This window comes from Salmo salar, chromosome ssa02 (assembly GCF_905237065.1).
Source record: "Salmo salar chromosome ssa02, Ssal_v3.1, whole genome shotgun sequence".
NCBI lineage: Eukaryota > Metazoa > Chordata > Actinopteri > Salmoniformes > Salmonidae > Salmo > Salmo salar.
The window spans coordinates 77804991-77832487 of NC_059443.1; the positions used below are offsets into that span (position 1 = coordinate 77804991).

General features: G+C 44.1%; 2 protein-coding genes across 4 annotated transcripts in view; one reads left to right on the forward strand and one right to left on the reverse strand.

Annotated features, from left to right (window-relative positions):
* LOC106594055 (beta-1,3-N-acetylglucosaminyltransferase lunatic fringe) overlaps window positions 1-8713 on the forward strand; it is a 31564-nt gene extending 22851 nt beyond the window's left edge. Inside the window, exons 4-8 of one of the 2 annotated variants that reach the window (XM_045710508.1) lie at window positions 106-274; window positions 5267-5352; window positions 5665-5830; window positions 6872-6957; window positions 7392-8713. In XM_045710508.1, the coding sequence (XP_045566464.1) occupies window positions 106-274; window positions 5267-5352; window positions 5665-5830; window positions 6872-6957; window positions 7392-7458 (574 nt within the window). In that variant the 3' untranslated portion in view covers window positions 7459-8713. The remainder of the gene's footprint in view (window positions 1-105; window positions 275-5266; window positions 5353-5664; window positions 5831-6871; window positions 6958-7391) is intronic. The other variant, XM_045710512.1, reaches the window with a different exon arrangement.
* A 7217-nt stretch (window positions 8714-15930) lies between these two features.
* LOC106594999 (protein tweety homolog 3) overlaps window positions 15931-27497 on the reverse strand; it is a 65322-nt gene continuing 53755 nt past the window's right edge. Inside the window, exons 11-14 of one of the 2 annotated variants that reach the window (XM_045710500.1) lie at window positions 26261-26397; window positions 23913-24095; window positions 22107-22182; window positions 15931-19912 (exon numbers count right to left, since the gene is read on the reverse strand). In XM_045710500.1, coding sequence (XP_045566456.1) covers window positions 19778-19912; window positions 22107-22182; window positions 23913-24095; window positions 26261-26397 — 531 coding nt within the window. In that variant the 3' untranslated portion in view covers window positions 15931-19777. The remainder of the gene's footprint in view (window positions 19913-22106; window positions 22183-23912; window positions 24096-26260; window positions 26398-27497) is intronic. The other variant, XM_045710501.1, reaches the window with a different exon arrangement.

The following is a 27497-nucleotide window of genomic DNA, read 5'->3' on the forward strand; positions in this document are numbered from 1 at the left end:
CTTCTAGGTGGTTCTGCCATGTGGATGATGATGCTGATTGTTGTTAACGCTTCTAGGTGGTTCTGCCACGTGGATAATGATACTGATTGTTGTTAACCCTTGTAGGTGGTTCTGCCACGTGGATGATGATAACTACGTGAACATACGTCCCCTTGTGAAGCTCCTGTCTCACTACAGCCATGCCCACGACGTCTACATTGGCCGGCCTAGTCTCGACCGACCTCTAGAAGCCACCGAGAGGTTTGGCGACTCCCACACGGTAAGGGACCAGGAGGTAATGTGTTCACTAACCTAAAACATGTTTCTCTTCTCATTTTAACCTTTATTTTGTTTTGTGACTATATAATAACCCAGCAAGCACATTTTGTTTCCTTGGAAGTTGTGGGAACGTACATTTTTGGTTTCCCATTAGTTCTGGGAATGAAGCCATACGTTTCCTGACTGGTTAAACTGAACTGTTTTTTTTAAACATTTTGAGAACAGAAGTTAACATATAGCCTGTTCTGGGAATGTTCGTTTTGAGGCTGTAGGGATGTTCTGAGAACGTTTTGCTATGGTTACTATAGTTCCCTGAAAGTTTTCCTGGGAGGTTTTATTAACGTTCTGAGAACATAAATTATAGGGTATTTGAAGGTAATTAAATAACATTCTGAGAACATTCCCTAAATATTCTTAATGCTTAAAAGAGTATTTGGATTTTTTTTTTTTAAATAACTTTAACTTTTCACTGAATGTTTCAATAACACTGCTAGCTTAGTTTAGGTTAACTGTGTGGAACTCCAAGTATAGATAGGACACATGAAAATTAATTTTCTTAGGCATTAATCATGCAAACCCATTTCTTTATTATTGTGTGGGTTTTGAACCTATGATCTTCTGTTCTGAATCCATGGAATTATTCCACTGCGCCACCAAGATGGAGATAGATAGCATGCAATGTTTTTTAACTCATACGAAGTTGTTACTTTTAGTCTATTCAAACAAACAGCATTAGTGGGCACGGCCCAATACTCCTGAATGCACTTAACGAGATAGAGAAAGTTGTGTTGATGCAGGGCCGATGTAGATCTTAACGCATGGTGAGTGAGCTACAGGCAGGAATCAGCACTGAATCCCATAAATGAGCCATCTAGGGGGAGGGGTGCCCCCTTGTGGACAGAGCGAATCACCCAACGTTTTACTCCCACCCTGGGGAGATTGATAAACCCCGTGAACACCATTGAACGAGGGGTACCAGAGGGGCATTAAACATCCAGCGAAAAATCCTATCGCCATTAGCATAACAAAATGTAATATTAATTTTTTTTCTAATATAGGACTATTTTATATCGTTTTATAGATACACCTCTCCTGAATCGAACCACGTTGTCCGATTTCAAAAAGGCTTTACAGCAAAAGCAAAACATTAGATTATGTTAGAGTGTATCGTAAAAGTAGTCACATAGCCATTTTCCGACCAACCACATGCATCACAAATAACCAAAAAACAGCTAAATGCAGCACTAACCTTTGACAATCTTCATCAGATGACACTCCTAGGACTTCATGTTACACAATACATGCATTCTTTTGTTCGATAAAGTTCATATTTATATATAAAAACAGCATTTTACATCGGCGCGTGACGTTGACTAACTATTTTCCCTCAAATGCATCCGGTGAAACAGCGCTACAATTTACTAAATTACTATTCTAAAACATTTTTAAAATGTAATATTGTCATTCTAAGATTTATAGATTAGCATCTCTTGAAAGCACCTGCAATGCCAGATTTAAAAATAACTTTACTGGGTAATCACACTTTGTGATAAAAGGGGATGCGATACTCAGAAAAAATAGGCTAGCAATACAGGTCAGCGCCATCTTGGAAATATCGCATATCAAATCTAGTCTTGTATACTGTTGTCAATAATCCCTTACCTTTGATTATCTTCATCAGAAGGCACTTCCAGGGATCCCAGGTCCACAACAAATGTATTTTCGTTCGAAAAAGTGAATCCTTTATGTCTTCTTGTTAGCGCGTTCTGAAGGCTGCACCAAAAGTACCGTCGTGCGCGGGACTCCTCGCTTACCAAAATTGATTTTTTTTTTATTTAAGTTCGTTCAAACATGTCAAACGTTGTATAACATAAATCTTTAGGGCCTTTTTCAACCAGAGCTCCAATAACATTCAAGGGGGACGATTGCATTGTCTTTCAAAACGTTTCGAAAGGGGAGGGTAGCCAGGGGCGCCGGCGTCATAATGGTGATGGCCCTCCCCATGTGACCGCGTTCCACAGACTCTCATTCTGTCAGTTTTCACAGTAGAAGGCTCAAACCACTTTGTAAAGACTGGGGACATCTAGTGGAAGCAATAGGAAGTGCTCAATGAACCATAGCTCACGGTGTGATTTATAGGCAAAGTGATGAAGTTGAGTCCGCAATTCAGAATTCCACATCCTGTTACGATCTGTCTCGGGGTTTTGACTGCCATATGAGTTCTGTTATACTCACAGACACCATTCAAACAGTTTTAGAAACTTTAGGGTGTTTTCTATCCACAAGTATTAATTATATGCATATCCTAGCTTCTGAGTTTGAGTAGGAGGCCGTTTAAAATGGGCACACATTTTTTTCAAAAATCGCTGTAGCGCCCCCTATCCTAGGCGACCATCAAGAGGTTAAACATGGACAAGATTCCAACACACGTTGTGCTTCCGTGAGACTGTATAGTCTGCATGAATCCTGGCTTCCTTATGGGCACAGACGGTAATGGCTGCCGTAACAAAACGTGGGGACACTGTCGTCACGGTAATGTTTTTGTGGAGCGGTGCACTGGTTGCTCAGACCCCTGCTAACACGGAACCCAAACGCTAACACAGAACCCAAACCGGCTGCGCGCGTGCGCTATCGTGCATACATTTATTTTGTCCCCCCTACACCAAACGCGATCACGACACGCAGGTGTCAAAAAATATCAAAACAAACTCTGAACCAATTACATTAATTTGGGGACAGGTCGAAAAGCATTAAACATGTATGGCAATTTAGCTAGTTAGCTTGCACTTGCTAGCTAATTTGTCCTATTTAGCTAGCTTGCTATTGCTAGCTAATTTGTCCTGGGATATAAACATTGAGTTGTTATTTTACCTGAAATGCACAAGGTCCTCTACTCCGACAATTAATCCACACATAAAACTCTCAACCGAATCGTTTCTAGTCATCTCTCCTCCTTCCAGGCCTTTTCATCTTTGAACTTATATTGTGATTGGCTTCTACACTTTCATAGTATTACCACGACAACCGGTAAAACAGTTCGTCTTTCAATCACCCACATGGGTATAACCAATGAGGAGATGGCACGTGGGTACCTGCTTCTATAAACCAATGAGGAGATGGGAGAGGCAGGATTTGCAGCGCGATCTGCGTTAGAAATAGGAATTACTTCTATTTTAGCCCTTGGCAACGCAGACGCTCTTTGACGCGTGCGAGCAGTGTGGGTGCACTAATTGAAGAACATAATATTCCTAAATTCATTTTTAGGAATATATGTCGTCAGGGTATAAGGTCCCTTTCTCCAGGTTACCCAAGCCAGCTCCTCGGGGGCTGCTTCCTCATCGGAGGAGCACGCAAGCCGCGCTTTCTCCAACCCCTCCAACTCTAGGAATTGAAAATAATAATGGGGTTGCCATAACAATGGGGAACACTAGTAAACTTCATTCACCGGAAGTTTTGCATGCTAGCCGACATTAGCCAGGAGGCTCTTTAGTTTAACTAAGCTTGGCTGGCTAGCATCTTTGACCGCAGCACGGTCCGTTTAGAATAACCAAGCAACTTAACGCTACATATACTAAACAAGAGAGCTACCCCAAGCAACTCCACCGTGGCAGGAATAGCTAGCACGCTACGCAGAGCAGCTCCACCGTGGGGATGAATAGCTAGCACGCTATGCAGAGCAACTCCACCGTGGGGATGAATAGCTAGCATGCTATGCAGAGCAACTCCACCATTGTTAGCTGGCCTGGTCTTGAAAGTCTCTATGTAGGACCAGACCAAAGAGGAGAGACCGGACCCTTAATTCACAAGTAAGAGAGGCAAGCGGTGCTTGACTGAGACATAAACAGGCAGCAGGGGGGGGGGCGTCATACTATTCAGACTCGGCTGAGATATGGTCACCCGGGAGAGGAAGTGAATATCTGAAACACCAAGGCCCCTATAGAATGCTACACGAGTGACAAGAGAACCTGCGTGTAGACAAGTAGGGAAACAGTGCCAGTCCTGCACATGAACTGATTTGAGTAATGGCATGCCAGAGTATGCACCGAGCCGAGACATACAAGTCAACAAACGTGAGTATCTCTTTATTCGTTTGGGCATAGTCGCGAACCTCAACCGGGCTTAGCCTTCACCATCTAGCTCTCATTTTTCTGTCATCTTACTCATTGTTATAGCAACGGCAAGAAACCTTAAGAGAAACAAATTGTTTGTGATTATGAAACTATGAGAACCATACAACGTCCAGGGGGGTGAGCACGGTCTACCACAAAGCGACAGTGTTGTTGATGCAACTAAGACCGTCTCGTCTTACAATTGTTTGTTATAGTATCGTGCATTGTTCCTGTTCACACTGTGGTGAAGAGCGGAATAATTGAAGGAATAAATCCGAGTCTCATGCTTATCACCTGTGGAAGGCGGGGCTTCCAGCGAGGCGCAGATTTCATTGGCCTTGTCAGATGTGATTGTAGATCCTTCAACCGAAGTCGCGAGAGTACGACTCCCCTTAGTATGTTGTACCGAAGTTGACTGACTGAAAGGGAACATATGGTTCTTAGAACGTTATGTGCTAGTTGGGTGGTTCTCAGAACGTTATGTGCTAGTTGGGTGGTTTTCAGAACGTTATGTGCTAGTTGGGTGGTTCTCAGAACGTTATGTGCTAGCTGGGTGGTTCTCAGAACGTTATGCGCTAGCTGGGTGGTTCTCAGAACGTTATGCGCTAGCTGGGTGGTTCTCAGAACGTTATGCGCTAGCTGGGTGGTTCTCAGAACGTTATGTGCTAGCTGGGTGGTTCTCAGAACGTTATGTGCTAGCTGGGTGGTTCTCAGAACGTTATGTGCTAGCTGGGTAGTTATATATTGTATATAGATATATATATAATAATATTGAATATTAATGTATGTGTGAGTTTCCATTTATAATTATATGTATCTGCCTATATTATGCCCTACATTGTGTTTATTACATGTTAGTAATATTGTGTGTATTTTGTATGCATGTTGTGTGCTTTCAGCGTCCAGTGCGTTTCTGGTTTGCCACAGGAGGGGCAGGGTTCTGTGTTAGTCGAGGTCTCGCCCTCAAGATGAGCCCCTGGGCCAGGTGAGACTGTGTGTGTATATTTTGAGACGCACAGTGGGTTATTCTCCTGCTTTTCTGTGAGTTTGTGTACATACGTGTGTTTATGTGTGTTTATTTTGGAAGTCAGTAGGCAGTTTCCACACATGACATATTCACTCTCTCTTTCTCCTCTCTCTTTCACCGTCTTTCTCTCTAACTCTCACTCCCTCCCTTTCTCTCTCTATCTCTCTCACGCTTTCTCACGCTTTCTCTCTCTCTCACGCTCTCCCTCACTCTCTGTCTCTCTCCTCTCTATCTCTATCTATTGCTCTGTCTCTCTCTCCCGGTCCCCAGTGGAGGTAATTTCATGACAACAGCTGATCGTATTCGTCTCCCTGACGACTGTACGGTTGGTTACATCATCGAGGCGTTGCTTGGGGTGGGTCTTATCCGCTCCCCACTGTTCCACTCTCACCTGGAGAACCTTCAGCTGGTGTCACCGACACAGATACACCACCAGGTACACACACACACAGTAATACTACTATGGAGTATGGACCCTGTTAAGCTTCCATGGAACGCAGCGCTAAATACTAGCCAATGGAACGCAGCTCTAAATACTGGCCAATGGAACGCAGCGCTAAATACTGGCCAATGGAACGCAGCGCTAAATACTGGCCAATGGAACGCAGCGCTAAATACTGGCCAATGGAACGCAGGGCTAAATACTAGCCAATGGAACGCAGCGCTAAATACTAGCCAATGGAACGCAGCGCTAAATACTGGCCAATGGAACGCAGCGCTAAATACTGGCCAATGGAACGCAGCGCTAAATACTGGCCAATGGAACGCAGCGCTAAATACTGGCCAATGGAACGCAGCGCTAAATACTGGCCAATGGAACGCAGGGCTAAATACTAGCCAATGGAACGCAGGGCTAAATACTAGCCAATGGAACGCAGCGCTAAATACTAGCCAATGGAACGCAGCGCTAAATACTAGCCAATGGAACGCATGCGCTAAATACTAGCCAATGGAACGCATGCGCTAAATACTAGCCAATGGAACGCAGCGCTAAATACTGGCCAATGGAACGCAGCGCTAAATACTGGCCAATGGAACGCAGCGCTAAATACTGGCCAATGGAACGCAGCGCTAAATACTGGCCAATGGAACGCAGCGCTAAATACTGGCCAATGGAACGCAGCGCTAAATACTGGCCAATGGAACGCAGCGCTAAATACTGGCCAATGGAACGCAGGGCTAAATACTAGCCAATGGAACGCAGCGCTAAATACTAGCCAATGGAACGCAGCGCTAAATACTAGCCAATGGAACGCAGCGCTAAATACTGGCCAATGGAACGCAGCGCTAAATACTAGCCAATGGAACATGATATAGCCTACTGAATGGAATGTTCTCATTTATTGAATACAGTCTGACAGGTGTGTGTGTGTGTGTGTGTGTGTGTGTGTGTGTGTGTGTGTGTGTGTGTGTGTGTGTGTGTGTGTGTGTGTGTGTGTGTGTTGTTTGTTTGTTTGTTTGTTTATTGCCGTTTCAGGTAACTCTGAGTTATGGAACGTTTGATAGTAAGAGAAACATAATCAACGTAAGAGGAGCTCTCTCATTGGACGAAGACCCTACCAGGTAATATAGGGTTTGCGTCTGCATGTGTGTGTCTTTTGAGAGCCACAGCGGGTCGCTTCCCTACTTTGTCTAAGTGACTGTGTGAGTGTGAGTGTTTGCGTGTAAAACTCTCTGTTCGCATGTGTTCTCAAGTTGTTGTATTAAAAGTCTCAGCAGGCAGTGTCACATTCACTTCCCTTCTCTCACTTCTTTCTCTCCCCATACTCCCTCCCCCCTCTCTCTCTGCCCCTCCCCCTCTCCTCCTCTCTGCCCCTCTCTCCCTCCCTCTCTCTGCCCCTCTCTCTCTCTCTCTCTCTACCCCTCTCTCTCTCTCTCTCTACCCCTCCCTCCCTCTCTCTACCCCTCTCTCTCTCCCTCTCTCTCTCTCTCTCTCTCTCTACCCCTCTCTCTCCCTCTGCCCCCCCCCCCCACCTCTCTCTCTCTCTCTCTCTCAGGTTCAGGTCTGTCCATTGTGTCTTATACCCAGACATTCCGTGGTGTTCAGCCCTGACCTGGTACTGAGGTACTGACCCCACCAGTCCAGAGACACGGAAAGAGGGGAGAAGACGAGAGATGGATTAAAGACACGGAGGGAGCGGTGGACAGAGGAGAGAAGTGGAGAAGAGGGACGAAAAATATTGATGAATGGATAGACAGAGGAGAGGACAGGAGAGACCGAGCCATTAACCTCCCTCTGTATGGATTCAGAATGAGACCCTATTGTCATGATACGGTGCCTTCTGACCATAGAACGGCTTTCTCAAGCTCTCATGTCCTACGGATCGTTTTGGGGTTCCTAGGGCCTCTGGGGCACCTCGTGGGACGACACTGAATCTCTCCGTCACCGGATCCTTACGCCCTCTAACCCTTGACCTCTAACCCCTAGTCCCTCCCAGAGAGGCCTGGTGGGGAGAAGAGATGATCGCGATGTTGTTGTGAAGTTGCTGATTGCAGATGGCTCTGTGATGGACAACGTTGCGGCTCTAACAGAGGGGGACTGTTTTAAGCCACGGTGCTGTTCTGTCGCTGCACTCCGCTTTGTAGCCTGAGTGCCAGTCTTCTTTGTGCTATCATCAACTCCTTGTCACGTTTGGCTCGTCCATGACAGCAATGTAGTTGGCATGGTAGCACAAACATGTCTGGGACCATCTATTTTGTGAGTAGAAGTTGTAATCTTCCCCCCCCCCCATTGGTTGCTAAGGAGAATGGTTCTACATCCTCTTTGGTGTTCAACATTCCTCTTCCTGTATCTTGGAGACTGAAGGATAAACTAATTGTGTACTGTTTGTTTTTTCTTCTTTCTTCTCAATATTCTTCCCAATATTAACGTTTATTGTGGATTTTAAAAAAGTCATGTCAACAGACTCCGGATCTCTACCAGACCAGTGAAGTGGTGTGTTTTACTGCTCATTGTTAACAGTTGATTGTTGTTTGTAACTTTTCAGTATTATCTTGTTATTCCATCAGACAGCTGTCAATCAGACAACAGTCATAATGACTTGGAGTTGGATGGTGACTAAGCACTTTGCTGGGAGTTATGAAGCACCAGGGACTGTATACATAAAGCAGGTCTCAGAATAGGGCTGCTGGTCTAGGATCAGGTGCCCTCTCTTATTCATTATACCGTAATTTCCGGACTATTAAGCGCACCTGAACATAAGCCGCACCCACTGAATTTAAAAAAAATATGTCTATAAGCCGCAGGTGCCTACCGGTACATTGAAACAAATTAACTTTACACAGGCTTTAACGAAACACGGCTTGTAACAAAAATAAATAGGCTTTAACGAAACACTGCTTGTAACAAAAAATAAAAAATTAGCAGTAAGCTTTAGTTGTCTTTTTGCACTGAGTCAATTCCTCACGCTGCTGTTTCCAACGTCTTATCATCGATTCATTAAGACCAAGCTCCCGTGCAGCAGCTCTATTTCCTTTTCCAACAGCCAGATCAATCGCCTTCAACTTGAAAGCTGCATCATATGCATTTCTCCGTGTCTTTGCCATGATGAGGGTGACAAAATGACTACCGTAATCAGAATGATGGGAAGTTTGAGAGCGCTCGATTTAATCTAAACAGTAAACAAAAAAGTTGTTTGACCTTAACCCGTTCGGCAATTTCATTGGTCTAATGAAAGCTTCATGCCGGCAAAAAACTGAGCACGTCACAGAATGTGTTTTTTTTGGAGAGAAAAAAATTGAAAGCGGGAAAAATCCATATATTAGCCGCGTCATTGTTTAAGTTCAAAGTCTGGGAAAAAAGTTGCGGCTTATAGTCCGGAATTTACGGTAATCTAAAAGGCCAAACTGATCCTAAATCAGCACTCTTACTCTGAGATTCTTTATGAATATGGTTCAAGAAATCACACAAAAGACTTTAAACCCAACATCATACTGTATTGAAGACAGACTATGCGTTTTGTTATCATGAAGATGTATATCTCTGTACATTTGTAATCAGAAGAATTTAGAAGGAGCAGAACAGGACTCCGCATTCATGTCATAACGGGCAGACAGGCAGCCGTTCCAGTTCTATGTTTAGTAGTAGTATCATGGAGCATGTTGGGAGGGATCAGAGAGGTATAAATAGAATGACTAGAACGCTCTTGGAACCTTTAACCCTGGTCATTTGACTCCTGGGTACTCTCACATTGGCTGCCAGTCCACCCATTATGCCATCATAATGGGGAGACCCGTTCTATGGATTGTTTCTCTATGAGCGGAACACGTACATGTTCTCATGTTCTTAATAAGTGTTCTGATGACTTCTCTCTCTCTGTGAGTTATTAATTGACCCATAATGGGTTTCTGATTGGAGATTCTTTATGAGAAGCGTTCTTCCTCAACTGGGCCTTTTATAGATAAAAACCTGTTCTGTTTTGACCACTACGTGAACATCATCTGCTTTAGTAATATGTTTTTATGTTATTCTTTTGATCAGGATGGTTTCTGATTGGATTTTACTGCATTGTTGTTGTCGTTGTTGTCATTGTTGTTGTTGTTGTCGTTGTTGTCGTTGTTGTTGTTGTTGTCATTGTTGTTGTTGTCGTTGTTGTTGTTGTTGTCTTTGTCGTCGTTGTTGTCGTTGTTGTTGTCTTTGTCGTCATTGTTGTCGTCATTGTTGTTGTTGTCATTGTTGTGTTCTTTGTCGTTGTTGTCTTTGTCGTTGTTGTCGTTGTTGTTGTCTTTGTCGTCATTGTTGTCGTCATTGTTGTTGTTGTCGTTGTTGTCGTCGTTGTTGTCGTTGTTGTCTTTGTTGTTGTCTTTGTGTTGTTGTCGTTGTTGTCGTCGTTGTTGTTGTTGTTGTCTTTGTTGTTGTCTTTGTGTTGTTGTCGTTGTTGTCGTCGTTGTTGTCGTTGTTGTCTTTGTTGTTGTCTTTGTGTTGTTGTCGTTGTTGTCGTCGTTGTTGTCGTTGTTGTCTTTGTTGTTGTCTTTGTGTTGTTGTCGTTGTTGTCGTCGTTGTTGGATGTATTCTCCAGTATGTGGACTATAGAAAGACGGTAGTATCTCCAGGGAACGCTGAATATTTTGCCTTATGTCTCACCACAGTGGTTGCTATTCTGCTTTTTTAATAAAGCCTTATAATGCCTTATTCAGCCTTATAATGCCTTATTCAGCCTTATAATGCCTTATTCAGCCTTATAATGCCTTATTCAGCCTTATAGTGCCTTATTGACCTGAACAGTGTGTGTGTGTGTGTGTGTGTGTGTGTGTGTGTGTGTGTGTGTGTGTGTGTGTGTGTGTGTGTGGAGATGGCAGATTACTGCCCAAGCAGGCCACGTAAGATTCTCACACACACACACACACACACAGAGAGACACATCATACAGAGACACAAACAGATTCTCACACAGACAGACTCAGTGAAGGAATGTGTGTGTGAGGATCAAACAGCAGGATGCGGTGGGAGCGTTCATACCTGACTGTGTGTCTGTCAGGCTGTGTGTCTGTCAGGCTGTGTGTCTGTCAGGCTGTGTGTCTGTCAGGCTGTGTGTCTGTCAGGCTGTGTGTCTGTCAGGCTGTGTGTCTGTCAGACAGGCTATGTGTTATGTTGGTGGGATAATAGCTGGTCTCAGATGCCCCACCCTTGGCATCCCAGAGGTACATAATAATAGGTGTCCTTCTGGAAGAGATCCTTATTCTAGTCTTCTTTCCCAGGGACTTCCCTGGCTGTGTGTCTGTGTGGGAGGTTTATTCTAGTAGTGTCTTCCCAGGGACTTCCCTGGCTGTGTGTCTGTGTGGGAGGTTTATTCTAGTAGTGTCTTCCCAGGGACTTCCCTGGCTGTGTGTCTGTGTGGGAGGTTTATTCTAGTAGTGTCTTCCCAGGGACTTCCCTGGCTGTGTGTCTGTGTGGGAGGTTTATTCTAGTAGTGTCTTCCCAGGGACTTCCCTGGCTGTGTGTCTGTGTGGGAGGTTTATTCTAGTGTAGGATGAGATCTGATGAAACTACTGTTTGTCTTTGACTTGCTTCATGTCCTCTGAGTCTAATTACCCTTATTACATGTCTCCAGCTGACCAGGATTCAGTTGTTATTACAGGTGTCTGGGTCAATAGTGAGTACTGATCTATGTCTCCAGCTGACCAGGATTCAGTTGTTATTACAGGTGTCTGGGTCAATAGTGAGTACTGATCTATGTCTCCAGTTGGGACAGGATTCAGTCCGATCGCCCCTTCGCAGCTATGCACCTTTTTAAAGGCAATGTTCCCTTGTTCGCAAAGACCGCATTCACGACAAACCTGCATATGTTGGCTCAATCGGAAATTCCATTCAAGCGTGCTTATAATGCGGAGCTTCCGCGGTCCAGAATGAATCTAGGCCCTGATGTTAATGATACAACAATATAACCCAATGTGTGGGCCCTAATGATATAACAATATAACCCAATGTGTGGGCCCTAATGTTAATGATACAACAATATAACCCAATGTGTGGGCCCTAATGATATAACAATATAACCCAATGTGTGGGCCCTAATGTTAATGATACAACAATATAACCCAATGTGTGGGCCCTAATGATATAACAATATAACCCTCTCTCTCTCCCCCCTCTTTCCTTCTCTCTCCCTTCTCTCTTCCTCTTTTCTTTCTTTCTTTCTTTCTTTCTTTCTTTCTTTCTTTCTTTCTTTCTCCTTCCTCTCCCCCCTCTCCGTTAGTCCTTATTAGTAGGTTCCTCAGTAGAGACAGTCCCGTTATAGTAACTAAACCAGATAATCACGCGCACACAGAATTATCTGTGCAGTTAAATAAAGGTTACATTAAAAAATGTATTAAAATCTGTGCAGAGTCTTAAATCAACAGATGTTGAAATTCCCCTGGCTAGAGGAGGAACAAAATCCCCTGGCTAGAGGAACAACTCCCCTGGCTAGAGGAGGAACAACTCCCCTGGCTAGAGGAGGAACAACTCCCCTGGCTGGAATGTCCCAGGAGTTGACACAGTGGAGATGAGGAGGAAAAGAGGGATGTTTTTTTAACCTTTATTTAACTAGGCAAGTCAGTTAAGACCAAATTCTTATTTACAATGACGGCCTACCCCAGCCAAACCCAGACGACACTGGGCCAATTGCGCACAGCCAGATGTGATGCAGCCTGGATTTGAACCAGGTATTGCAGTGACACCTCCTTGCACTGAGATGCAGTGTCTTAGACCACTGCGCCACTCGGGAGCCCAGTATAACAAAGAGACGTTCTTTACAGGGTGTGTTGTGTTTTCCGTTAGCTAAATAGCTGATAACAGACTCAATGTAAGACAGCTACTTTTTCCACCTCATGAATTAACTGGGCTTCTTTTCATTTGAAAGTTTTTTTCAATTCGCTAGTCAGAAAAGTCTGTATAGCCTTGTCCCGCTAGACTGAATGATATGCACCTCCTAGTGATCTATTGATAGGACAGGCACCTGTCCGTCACAAAGCCAGTGATGACAGTGAAACTGCTGGTTTGTCAGTCCGCTGTCTGTCTCGCCCCTCTGTGTTAGCTCGATGCTTCTTCCGTGAATTTAGACATCCCATGTCATGTCAGCGGTGACGACGAGTTGAAATCCACTTCATTATTGTTTTGTGGCACATAAATGTATTTTCTGTCGCATGTTTTCATAGGCCTATAGAGCCATAGAGCCCAGGCACTTAGGCCACGCTTTGATTGACAACCGAACAGCTAGTGTTGACTAGTTTTCACCCCTACCTACAAATGACCTCGACTAACCTGTACCCCCGCACATTGACTCAGTACCAGTACCCCCTGTATATAGCCTCGTTATTGTTAGTTTATTGTGTTACTTTTTATTATTCTTTACTTTAGTTTATTTGGTAAATATTGTCTTAACTCTTTCTTGAACTGCAGTGTTGATTAAGGACTTGTAAGTAAGCATTTCACGGTCATGTTGTATTCGGTGCATGTGACAAACAAAGTTAGATTTGATTTAATATGCATACTGGTAGGCTACTACTGCTTCTTGGCGTTTTTATCTGCAGATAAATTGTGAAAACATCCAATGAAGATGTTGAATCCTCACTGCAGGAACAGTAGGTAGCGAAGAGCCTCATTCTGCTCCAAAATATAACAAAACAAAAGAGATTGAATGGTTTTGAAAGTTTTTCTGACGAGATTACTAATCTACTGCCTTCCCTCAAAATCCCACCTACAGTGATTGATTGACAGGTCTGAAACCCTACCAGCACTGTGACTCACCAACATCCCGCCCCCTCCCCTGACAGTCCCACCCACAGTGATTGATTGACAGGTCTGAAACCCTACCAGCTCTGTGACTCACCAACATCCCGCCCCCTCCCCTGACAGTCCCACCCACAGTGATTGATTGACAGGTCAAACTGTTAAAGGGATAGTTCAACCAAATTACAAAAAGTGGAGGCAATAAAGTACACTGAACAAATATATAAACATGTGAAGTCTTGGTCCCATTTTCATGAGCTGAAATAAAACATCCCAGAAAAATGTTCCATACGCACAAAAAACATATCTCTCAAATGTTGTGCACATTTGTTTACATCCCTGTTAGCGAACATTTCTCCTTTGTCAATATAATCCATCCACCTGACAGATGGGGCATATCAAGAAGCTGATTTAAACAGCATGATGATGACACAGGTGCACCTTGTGCTGGGGACAATAAAAGGCCAGGTTTGGTTTGCACAAGCAAATAATTTTTTGCACAAACTGTCAGAAACCGCAGTTCGTGGTTGTAACTGATTTCAGTGGGCAAATGCTCAACTTCGATGGCCACTGGCCACTGGCACGCTTCACGGATTCATCCCGGTTTTAATTGTACTGGGCAGATGGCAGACCACGTGTATGGCATTGTGTGGGCAAGCAAATTGCTGATGTCAACGTTGTGAAGAGAGTGTCCCATGGTGGCGGTGGGGTTATACTTTGGGCTACAGACAACAAACACAATTGCATTTTATCGATGGCAATTTGAATGCACCGAGACATGGTGATGAGATCCTGAGGCCCGTTGTCGTGCCATTCATCCACCGCTATCACCTCATGTTTCAACATTATAATGCACAGCGCAACGTCACAAGGATCTGTACGCAATTTCTGACAACTGAAAATGTCCCAATTCGTCCATGGCCTGCGTACTCACCAGACATGTCACCCACTGAGCTTGTTTGGGATGCTCTGGATCGACATATACAACAGAGTGTTCCAGTTCCCGCTAATATCCAGCAACTTCACACAGCCATTGAAGAGGAGTGGGACAACATTCTACAGGCCACAATCAACAGCCTGATCAACTCTATGAGAAGGTGTGTCGTGCTGCTTGAGGCAAATGGTGGTCAGACGGCCCTACTTTTTCTTTGAAGGTATCTGTGACCAACAGATGCATATCTGTATTCCCAGCCATGTGAAATCCATAGATTAGGGCCTAATTCATGTATTTAAATTGACTGATTTCCTTTCATGAACTGTAACTGTAAAATCTTCAAAATAGTTGCGTGTTCCATTTATATTTTTGTTCAGTGTAATTTGAACAGATATCACTATGTTAACGAACGTATTTCAGTAAAACCGTGGTGACTTTCTCAAGAGAAGACAGGAGTAACGTTAATGTTTTTTAATCCTACTTACAACATTAGTCCTGATCATACAAACCTGAGCCTAGATATCCAAAACAACTAACACATTGAATTCATACATTTTCAGGTCATTTTCATGAGAAAGTCATGTCTTTCCACTCAATACCACAACTCATGTTACCAAGCTGGGAGGTAAAGTTGTTAAAGTATTGAATGAGTATTAAGTATTGGGTATTGAGTATTGAGCTGTGTATATGGGATGAAATCAAGGCATTAGAATGTACCAGACGCCCTTAATATAGAGCCCCCATCAGCACGGAACTCCCTGGCTGGCTACTGCTTCTATTTGGATGGCTACTTTTTATATTTGGCTGGCTACTTTTTCTAATTGGCTGGCTACTGTTTCTAATTGGCTGGCTACTGTTTCTGTTTGGCTGGCTACTGTTTCTGTTTGGCTGGCTACTGTTTCTGTTTGGCTGGCTACTGTTTCTGTTTGGCTGGCTACTGTTTCTGTTTGGCTGGCTACTGTTTCTGTTTGGCTGGCTACTTTTTCTATTTTGCTGGCTACTTTTTCTATTTTGCTGGCTACTTTTTCTATTTTGCTGACTACTTTTTCTGTTTGGCTGGCTACTTTTTCTGTTTGGCTGGCTACTTTTTCTATTTTGCTGGCTACTTTTTCTGTTTGGCTGGCTACTTTTTCTGTTTGGCTGGCTACTTTTTCTATTTTGCTGGCTACTTCATCTACTTTCAGAAAAAACTGTGTCTAGACTCAAGAGAAACACACTCTTTTACCCGTGAATATCAGACACACAGATGTGTTGTTGGTACCAACGTACAGGAATATCGCCATCTACTGTCAGTGAATGTGTCATTACAGAGACAGGGAGGGAGAGGGAGAGGGAGAGGGAGAGGGAGAGAGAGGTGTCAAATTCAATAACAAACCACTCCAGTCGTTCTGAGTCAGTTAAAGTTGTTTTAATTCTGTTTTTAAAACATGGATTCCAGGCTCAATAATGTCACCACCACAGTTTAGAACAGACAGTATTATCATCTTAGTAAACCGTTGTTGTCGCCGGGGACATAAAAACAACCATCAAAAATTAACAAGTCTACAGTACGGTTTTATAAAAAAAAAAAATGCAATTCAAGACAGTCATTCAGCATTATTATAAAGAAAAACAGAAAACAAATGGTGCTCTTGCCATAATTATTATTAGCCTACAAAAGAGCGAGCTATTGTTTTTTTATGATTCATTTTTTAGAAGACAGACAAATGAAAACGTGTGATATGAAGAGTTATTAGATTGTTACAAGTTTAAGAAAAGGCCATTGGTTCTTAGTTTCCAACAGTATTTTTTTTGTCCTCTCCTGTCGTGCAAACGCCGTAGTATAGGTAGCGTTGTCATGGTGACGTGATAAGCAGAATATTAAAAACGAGTGGAATCACGCCAGTAACGATTGTCTCGCTGAAAACGACAGAGAAGTGGTCTTTCATTCACAGTAAATTATACACACACACACTGAGCTTGTCATGGTAGGATGAAGTTGCTTACTAGACACTGATCTAAGAAATGTTTTGTGTTCCGCCTAATGGTTAAGATTAGGATAATGGGAGAGTAAATTGATCCTAGATCTGTGGTTAAAGGCAACTTCTACCCAGAGCGAGTTAATCAAGATCGTTTGAACGATCATTCCTATGGAATCTTTCTCCCATTTAACTGGAAATCCCTCTAGTTAATACACTACATTTCCCATGATGCAAATGCTAACCAGTGTCAAATGTACAGGAGTGAGGGTGTATGGGTACTGTAGTTCTATGGTGTGTGAGTGACAGTTCACAGGACAATGTCTAGATATAAAGAATAGTGTGTGTATGTGTGTGTATGTCTGCAATGTGTGGGTCTGCAATGAATGTTAGTGTGTGTGTGTGTTTCTTAGATGAAGATTGGATAATAATAACGACCCTTAATTTGCTGGCAACCGCACACACAGACCACTGTACTGTACGTACAGACAGCACACACAGGAGAGAAGAGAGCAATACCAAGACTACACTGGACGAGCCATCACACAGAAGAGTGATGAGAGAGATTACAGCTACACTATTATCATCATACACTTCACAGCACATAGTAGCGAGAGAGAACGACTGGCAGACCCATAGAGTTAGATAGAGTACCTAGTAAATTAAGATTGAACTTTAGAGTCCTCTATCTTACTCTATGGTCGGCCCCTAGAGATAAACTACTGGCAGCCCCATAGAGTTAGATAGAGTACCTAGTAAGGTAAGAGGGTCTTTAGAGAGTCCTCTATCTAACTATGGTCGGCCAATAACCTGGATAAGGAGACAGACCGCTGCACCGCTCACGTTTCCTTTCACTTCACCGTGAAACAGAACAAGAGCTATCGCGAGATCAGGCATGTTTCACGAGGCTTTAAGTGTTCCCACAACGCACACACTTTACATCAACGCGTGGGTGTTCTTCTTTTCCGTCTCCCATATTCACCTCGAAGATCATTTGTGCTTCTGAGAAGAAGAAAAAAACTTCCTGTTTGAGAAAGGTTGTGACCTCTAACCTCATCGTGACCTTTAGTCTGAGGTCGTTAAAGAAGATCCCTGTTTGACGAAATAATAAAAATGAAGTAAACATTTTTTTTTTTAAGAGAAAGTTGGTCACAGCACCCAATGCTTCATTATCAAGTTAAATGTTTTAACTAAATTAAAAACACATTTTAATTTAAAAGTCTTTCTCTGTCTTTCACCGTATGATCCAACATTATCCAGGATTTATTTTCCCTTTCTGAGAATTAAGGAACTAAAAAAAGGAATGACAAGATAAAGAGAGTTCAGCATCCCTCAATATTCAGTTATTTTGGCACAGGTGAGCTCTCCCATGTCCTTTAGTTTAGGAGAGTTCAATATCCCTCATTATACAGAGTTATGAGCCCACAGGTGAGCTCTCCCATGTCCTTTAGTTTAGGAGAGTTCAACATCCCTCATTATACAGAGTTATGAGCCCACAGGTGAGCTCTCCCATGCCCTTTAGTTTAGGAGAGTTCAATATCCCTCATTATACAGAGTTATGAGCCCACAGGTGAGCTCTCCCATGTCCTTTAGTTTAGGAGAGTTCAATATCCCTCATTATACAGAGTTATGAGCCCACAGGTGAGCTCTCCCATGTCCTTTAGTTTAGGAGAGTTCAATATCCCTCATTATACAGAGTTATGAGCCCACAGGTGAGCTCTCCCATGTCCTTTAGTTTAGGAGAGTTCAATATCCCTCATTATACAGAGTTATGAGCCCACAGGTGAGCTCTCCCATGTCCTTTAGTTTAGGAGAGTTCAATATCCCTCATTATACAGAGTTATGAGCCCACAGGTGAGCTCTCCCATGTCCTTTAGTTTAGGAGAGTTCAATATCCCTCATTATACAGAGTTATGAGCCCACAGGTGAGCTCTCCCATGCCCTTTAGTTTAGGAGAGTTCAATATCCCTCATTATACAGAGTTATGAGCCCACAGGTGAGCTCTCCCATGCCCTTTCGTCTTTTCATTCAGTCCCAGAGTTAGTTCGGGAATGCAAACTCTTTCTCTGGAATCTGATTTCAGAATGTTTGGAATTTCACCATGTTCCGTTCGGTCCTGGACTCATATTTACATGTGCGTTAGACGCACGCAAACACACACAGAACAGAGAACACACTCAAGAGAGCACACGATTCAAGTTGTAGTCATACGTGTAGTTAGTTAACGTGGCTCTTACACAGGCTAAATGTAACACGTCACTGCTGTACAGTGGTGGCTAAATCTACCTACAGTTTAATTCAGACATCACAGAGAGTGGTTACTCCACAACATGGCTTTCTGAATCACTTTCAGGCCACATGGTCTGTCTGCACAACAGCCCTTTGCAGTAAAGTTAAAAACACCAGATGTTACAGGAATGTTGGAGCGTTTTGCAGAGTGCAGGGGCCGTTTTGCAGTCAGATTCTGTGTCCTAGTGGCTTGGTAGATTAGATGGCAGGAGGGTTGTTTACAGAGGCAGGTAGAGTAGAGAGAGGCACACACACGTACAGGTGTGCGTGTGTGTGTGGCCTAGAATGTGATACAGCCTCAGTCCTTGGAAACACACACTCTAAATACATCTATATACCACCATGTTTCAGTTGAGTCTTCCTCCAGAATGTAACTCATACTATTTCACTATTTACAGTTCTATACAGTGTGTGTGTGTGTGTGTGTGTGTGTGTGTGTGTGTGTGTGTGTGTGGCTCATACCAGCAGTCACCACCAGAGGGCAGTATACTTAGTAAAGAGCTGGAGGATCCAGTTTGAGATGGTGTAGAGCTGAGTGGGACTGTGGGATGGTTGTAGGGGAGCTGAGGTGGGGTGGGGATCGGGGGGGTGGGGATCTACAAGGTTCATGGTGATCTTCTGGAGTCTAGGTAGGTTGGTGTTGGTTGGCTGATGAGTTGAGGTTCTGTTCTGGTGAGTTGGGCTGGTTGGTCCGTTGGTTGGCTCTGCTTTTCAACCCACTGTGGTCTGTTCAGGTGAATCTGAGAAGTATTCTTTTAGTGGTTCCTATGGGCTGAGGAGGTGGTTATGATCCTTAGTGCTTCTGGTTCTATAAGTGGACTACTGTGTCAACAGGTTATAAGGAGTTGGTAGTTCTAGTGGGTTGTGGTTCTTTAGTGGAATGAAAAATTGGTTCTGGTCTGTTCCCGTTCTTTTTTGGTTGATGAGTTCTTTCTAGAAGATTCTGGTAGGTTATAATAGGTTCTAGAAGGTTTTGGTAGGTTCTGGAATGTTCTAGTGGACAGATGACTGTGGTCTGGTGAGGGGATGTGGTCGGCTGGCCGGGTCCAACTGGTCATTGGGGACTGACCGTCGGTTCTGGTCCGGTCGACTGGTGGCCAGATACTTGGCCCTCATACTCGAGGTGTACTGGAGAGAAAGAGAGAGAGAGCGGTAGGGGAGAAAGACAGAAAGAGGGGGAAGAGAGAGAGAGAGAGAGGGAGAGAGAGAGAGTGGTAAGGGGAGAGAGAGAGACGGGGGAAGAGAGAGAGAAACATAGGGGGAAGCGAGATAGAGACATTGGGGGAAGAGAGAGAGAGAAAGAAAAGAAAATAACAAAAAGGAAATATTGTGTAGCCATCAACACTGCCCAAATCTGACTCATTTTCCAGCAGTATCAACTGGAAGTGAGTAGGGAAGAGTATGTATACTAGTGTACTTCAAAAGGGGGAGGGAGTAGGGAAGGGTATGTAGAGATATGCTGCTTACAAGTGTCCAGAGACAGAGAGAGACAGGGAGTAGAGGACAGGGTGAGGGGGTTGGTAGAGTGAAACACTATGGTAAACAAGCAACACACACCAACACACACACACTTCACTAGTCATTTGGACAGCCTGAGGTAGTGGATTAAAAACAACAATTATCACTACAGAGATTGATTAGGATTAGGATTATAGTCCTGCAGGGCTTTTCACAGGCGTTAGAACTCAACACTAGATTATTATTAGACGGGAAATAGTATCAAATATTGAATTGATCAATTGTATTAGTGCTCTAATTCTGATGTAGAAGGTTAGGTTAGCCTGGTATTAGTCAGTGGTCTTAGTGAGGGAGTACTGTAGCGCTGGGTTTCCCAGTTTCCCCATCTCTAATGTGGAAACTAGTGCTTGGTGAGCCATGAGGCACAAAATGGCCGCCGTGCATCACCAAACCGAGGTGGTGTCTACAGCTAGACGTGGTGGTGGGTGACATGACCACATAGAGTTGGATAGAGGGCACATATTTGCTTCTAAATCAGCCTTTGTGGAAAGTGTGACCTCTATCCACATCTATGGGTGGTTTGCAGCAGTGGCGCTGTGAATCAGGGATGTATTCACCGATTCTGTTGCGAAATGCTTCTGAAACGGAAGCAAACGGAACGAAACTGGGAAGGACCTACCTGAATTTGTCCAAATAGAAACTCACGTTTCGCTGCTTTACTTCCGTTTGGTTCTTAAAATGGTAAACGGTTTCCATAATGAATACACCCCAGGTGAAGAACTAGTAGTGATGTTTAGTGATGACAGGGGACAGGGGGACAGATACATAGGACACATGCATCTAGAGGACGTGTACACACAGACACACTATGGGGACAGGACTAAAGGAGCGTTGGCTGTGGTTTACTAGGGGGACACGAATTAAGGACGGACATGGACAGGAAGTCACACGCCTTCGGAAACAACCAGCTTTAACCAATGGCTGTACTGGGAAGACAGTATCGCCCGTCCACAGACTCAAGAGAGACAACGTAAAAAAGGAAAACCCAGCGTCAGACACCAAGAGTCTCAAAAGAAAGAGCACATGCCAAAACCCATTTGTTTTCCTATAAAGAGGTATGAAGATATATGAGAGCTCTTCAAGGGTTCGCTGTGCCAAACCCAGTCTCTGTACTTCTTTATTGAGAGTGCAGTTACACCTGATGATGCAGTGATGAAGTCTGATTCAAGGAGAGGTACATGAGGTCAAGTCTTGTACCACCAAATGGTTAGCACCACTGGCCCAGTCTTGTACCACCAAATGGTTAGCACCACTGGCCCAGTCTCGTACCACCAAATGGTTAGCACCACTGGCCCAGTCTTGTACCACCAAATGGTTAGCACCACTGGCCCAGTCTTGTACCACCAAATGGTTAGCACCACTGGCCCAGTCTTGTACCACCAAATGGTTAGCACCACTGGCCCAGTTGGATGGAATGAATAGCCCTTAGCTTGAAACTTCACCTCTGTTTTCTCCTCTTACCGAGATCTTGTGGGAGCATGCTTCAAATAATTGACCCGCGTCCCAAATAGCACACTATTCCCTATATAGTGCACTGCTTTTGACCAGGGCCCATAGGGAATAGGGTTCCATTTGAGATGCAAAATAGACTAACCAGAGTTTACATCAGAATTAGAGACCGTCTTCTTTCATCTGTGAGCTGTCAGATTAAACACCTGTTTTGAATACAATCTATTACATTCAAAAAAAGCCAGGCTGCCAAAATGACCTTTGCGATGGTATTTCGCCACTCGAAGTTAAAACACCTTCAGGGTTCGGAGGGGGCATACTGGAGTAGAGTGTATACTAGAAAGTGTGCACTTACAGAGGGTGGAGGGGATTCCCTGCCAATCAGAGGCGTGTTCTCACACCTGGGGGTCTGAAAGTTTGCGTTCTGGGTCCTGTGTCACAAATGAGAGGTTACTGAGGTCACTTCCTGGTTACTGAGGTCACTTCCTTGTTACGGAGATCACTTCCTGGTTATTGTTGTCACTTCCTGGTTACTGTTGTCACTTCCTGCACTACAGTCCTCCCTACAACAACTAGATTGCGTCCCAATGAGCTCTCCTTTCTCCCGAAGTGTGCACTTGTTCACTTCCCTTCATGGATATGACTGGAATATGGAAACACCATCTAGTATTCTAGTATCCATGCCAACATCAATCAAATGCTTTTTACAATTGTGGGGAGTGGTGAAAGAGTGCACACTTCAAGAGGAAGGAGAGAACATTGGGACTTAGCCTCAGACCCACAGTATGTGGTCGTCGTCCACATCAACAGCACCTTGTCTGCTATATTATTGTCCTAGCGCTGGTTGTTGACTTGTTAAAGCGTTGGGCCAGTAACCAAAAGGTTGATCTGCCCTTGAGCAAAGCACTTAACCCTAATTTGCTCCTGGGGTGCCGTACTACTATGGCCATGTAAAACAACACATTTCCCTGCACCTATCCGGTGCATGTGATAATATATATTTTTAAAAATACATAACTTATTGTTTTGTATGTAGTTGTATCAGTGGTTAGAGCCTAGTGGTTAGAGTGTCGGACTAGTAACCGAAAGGTTGCTAGATTGAATCCCCGAGCTGACAAGGTACAAATCTATCGTTCTGTCCCTGAACAAGGCAGTTAACCCACTGTTCCTAGGCCGTCATTGAAAATAAGAATTTGTTCTTAACTGACTTGCCTAGTTAAATAAAGGTTAAAAAAAAAATGAATGCATAACTTAAACTTACTTGAAAGGTATGTAGGCCTATTATGTTGACTGAAGTGTGTTATTGAAGTGGACGAGGAGGAGAAACATATACTGCAGTCATGATGTGTAGATGAAGGGTGTAAAACCTTGTAAGGCCACAGCATTAAACCATTCAGATTGATATGTGTTTCACCTTATCCAAACACTACTGTGTATCATGCTTACCATGATCTGTAACATGGTCCTTATCAGTGACATGAAGATATGGGGACTCTTTACTGAATAAAACAAACTTAGGCTACTTTATATATGTTTGTGAGTGTATCTGTCTTCAATGTGCAGCCTGGTGGTTAAATATGACAATAGTATCAACGTTTGTCTGAGTCCATGCAGCTCAAATGATCAGTGATGGACTAGCTAGCATGTGACTGGCAGGCAATGGGTTCCCGCTAGCGGCTAGCAGGCTAACTCACACCCTTTAGCTGTAGCTTTACGGTAGGCCGATACCAGTCAATGGCAATTGCGTGGCTAATTGGTAGCAGGCAATAGCTAACTTGTATGGCAGGCAGGCAATGTGTAAAAGCTAACTCCGATATGGCTAGCAGGCTTACTCACATGTAGCCTAATGTATATCACTGAGCAGGCAGTGTAGCTTCACTTGGGTAACTGATAGCTAACTGATAGCAGGCAGTGTTTTGTTTATGCTAGCAGGCTAACTCACTCGGTAGCTAGCGATAATGTATGGCAGGCAATGGTGATCGCGTGGCTAACTTGAGCTTGTATAGCAGGCAGTGTGTCGATTCTGCTAGCGGTGCTAACTGACATGTGGCTAGCAGGCTAACTCACTCGCTAGCTACAATAATGTATGGCAGGCAATGGCGCTTGTGTAGCAGGCAGTGTGTTGTTTCAGCTAGCGGCTACCGGTGGGGTGCTAACTCACATGTACTCAGTGACAGGGGCATTGCTGACAGTGTGGGCCGTAGCGGGGATGCTAGCTTCGCTGCCGTAGCTGCTACCACAGCTGTAGAGACTGGGCATGTGCACGCGGTACAGGTTATCATGAGGACCCGCCCCCCGATTGCCTTGGGCAGCAGACTCGTCTTCTCCATCCTCATCATCCGTCCTTCATTGGCCAGGGCCAAGGGGAGGGGCCGGGCGAGGGGAAGGAGGGGTGATGGGGAGATGGGAGGGGAGATCCGAGAGAGACAGTGAGAGTGAGAACAGAGGAGAGAGGAGCTGATAGAGGGTCAACTCAGACTCATAGGACCACTGAAGGAGGATAATACACCCCTCAACCCACAGATCTAGGATCAGCTTCCCCTTCCATAAACCTGACCTTTACCATTATGTGGGGAAAATTAAAAACTGACCCAAGATCAGGGTCTAGGGGCAAGTCCACACTAAACCACCTAATTCCCTTGTATTGCTATTGTGCAACAGAGAGATGCCAGGCAAGAATGACCCCAAAACACCCCCATCACCATTAACCCCCAGGCACCACCCCACCACAAAGCACAGGTGCACACGAGGTCACAGAACACTGTCAGGGGTCAAAGATCAGAAGTCAGGGGTCAGATTTGACCATTTCAGCCAAGTGTAGAAGGAACCAGAGACATCATGCAGTTTTCAGATTCATCCTCACCATCATCAGTAGCAGTTTTGTCTCAGCAGCAGAGATATATAGCAAGAGGAAAGGAGCGAAGCCTATAGCTTATTTAGAAAGGAATCATCGGAATCGATTCTGCTGAACTGCAGGCAATGACTGACTCTCTATAGTGAGCATTCATTTCAAGCCATTTGATTCATTCATTTCAAGCACACTTCAGAAGGAAGTGGGGCGTCAGGTGGCCTAGTGGTTAGAGCGTTGGGCCAGTAAGCGAAAGGTTGCTAGATTGAATCCCTGAGCTGACAAGGTAAAAATCTGTCGTTCTGCCCCTGAACAAGGCAGTTAACCCACTGTTCCTAGGCCGTCATTGTAAATAAGAATTTGTGCTTAACTGACTTGCCTAGTTAAATAAAGGTTAAATAAAAAGCCATTTGATTCATTTATTTCAAGCCATTTGATTCATTCATTTCAGGTTATTTGATTCATGCATCTGAAATCTTGAGTGCATCATAAAAATAAAAATACAAAAATGTCACAAAAATAAAACAAAAATCAGGTAAAAAAAAATGGCCGCTGCTGGTAAACCATTTTCTGCTGTGACATACAATGATAAAAAAACAAACAATTGTCAACGAAACAGAATTAAATAATCAGGACGTGTGCTTATTGGGAAGGTAGTGGAGTGCAGGTCAACTACACAGGATATAAAACATGTTTGTAGAACTTCAGATCGGTCCTTAGATTGCATGGGCAGTGAAGAGGCAAGCACTGGTTTACCGAGATGCTTCAACTGCTATCGCTTCACACCACCATGGGGCAGCAGTACTATTTCATAGTACTATTTCTAATGCTACCACACTCGCATATAAAGCTCCCCAAAACTCATCCACACAAACAGGGCTCAAAAGCAGGACTGTTCCTACATGAAGCACTCTGCCAGGGCCTCTCTTCTAGATGATAGAAATACAGGAGGAGGTCGATGAGGGGCACATAGAATCTCTGTCGCTATAGAGATGTCAATTGAGAAGTCAATGTATTAGTACAAAATATATTACGCCATGGGCCAAACCGTCAATGACCCTTAATCTACATGTGATATGATCCGTGTTCCCATCAACTGTTACTGAGGATTCCATCGTCCCATTCCGAGTCACAGGTTTTTACAAATCAGAACATTGGTAGGAGAGAGGAGGACGAGGAAGAGGAGACGAAACAGAAGGAGGGATGAGGGGGGACAGAAAATAAAGGTGTTGAACCAATTAGAAGATGCAAAAGAAAACTGGGAGACGGGTGCATACAGACAGACGGATGAGAGAGTCTGATAGACAAACAGACAGATGCACTATACTAAACATGAAGGCTGTGTACAGTAGTAATATTAGTAATAGTAGTAGCAGTAGTAGTAGTAGCAGTAGAAGTAGTAGCAGTATTAGTAGTAGTAGTAGCAGTAGTAGTAGTATTAGTAGGAGTACTAGTAGTAGTAGTAGGAGTATTAGTAGTAGTAGTAGGAGTATTAGTAGTAGTAGTAGTATTAGTATTAGTAGTAGTAGTAGTAGTAGTAGTAGTAGTAGTAGTAGTAGTAGTAGTATTAGCAGTAGTAGCAGAGGCAGTAAGATCTGATCAATGTCTTAGCAGGGAATAGGCCAGACGTGTGTGTTCAGGTGTGTGTTCAGGTGTGTTACCTCTTACTCTGCCAGGTGTGTGGCACACTGCAGACGATGGAGGAGAACATGAGAGCTGTGACGAAGGAGAACAGCACCAGGTAGATCAGCCCCTCCACTCCATCATAACACAACCCTGTTAGAGCCTGGACGTAGTCCTGGAACACAACAATATAACACCACCCTGTTAGAGCCTGGACATAGTCCTGGAACACAACAATATAACACCACCCTGTTAGAGCCTGGACGTAGTCCTGGAACACAACAATATAACACAACCCTGTTAGAGCCTGGACGTAGTCCTGGAACACTATAATATAACACAACCCTGTTAGAGCCTGGAAATAGTCCTGGAACACAACAATATAACACCACCCTGTTAGAGCCTGGACATAGTCCTGGAACACAACAATATAACACCACCCTGTTAGAGCCTGGACATAGTCCTGGAACACAACAATATAACACCACCCTGTTAGAGCCTGGACGTAGTCCTGGAACACAACAATATAACACCACCCTGTTAGAGCCTGGACGTAGTCCTGGAACACAACAATATAACACCACCCTGTTAGAGCCTGGACGTAGTCCTGGAACACTATAATATAACACCACCCTGTTAGAGCCTGGACATAGTCCTGGAACACAACAATATAACACCACCCTGTTAGAGCCTGGACGTAGTCCTGGAACACAACAATATAACACCACCCTGTTAGAGCCTGGACGTAGTCCTGGAACACAACAATATAACACCACCCTGTTAGAGCCTGGACGTAGTCCTGGAACACAACAATATAACACCACCCTGTTAGAGCCTGGACGTAGTCCTGGAACACAACAATATAACACCACCCTGTTAGAGCCTGGACGTAGTCCTGGAACACAACAATATAACACCACCCTGTTAGAGCCTGGACGTAGTCCTGGAACACAACAATATAACACCACCCTGTTAGAGCCTGGACGTAGTCCTGGAACACTATAATATAACACCACCCTGTTAGAGCCTGGACGTAGTCCTGGAACACAACAATATAACACCACCCTGTTAGAGCCTGGACGTAGTCCTGGAACACAACAATATAACACCACCCTGTTAGAGCCTGGACGTAGTCCTGGAACACAACAATATAACACCACCCTGTTAGAGCCTGGACGTAGTCCTGGAACACAACAATATAACACCACCCTGTTAGAGCCTGGACGTAGTCCTGGAACACAACAATATAACACCACCCTGTTAGAGCCTGGACGT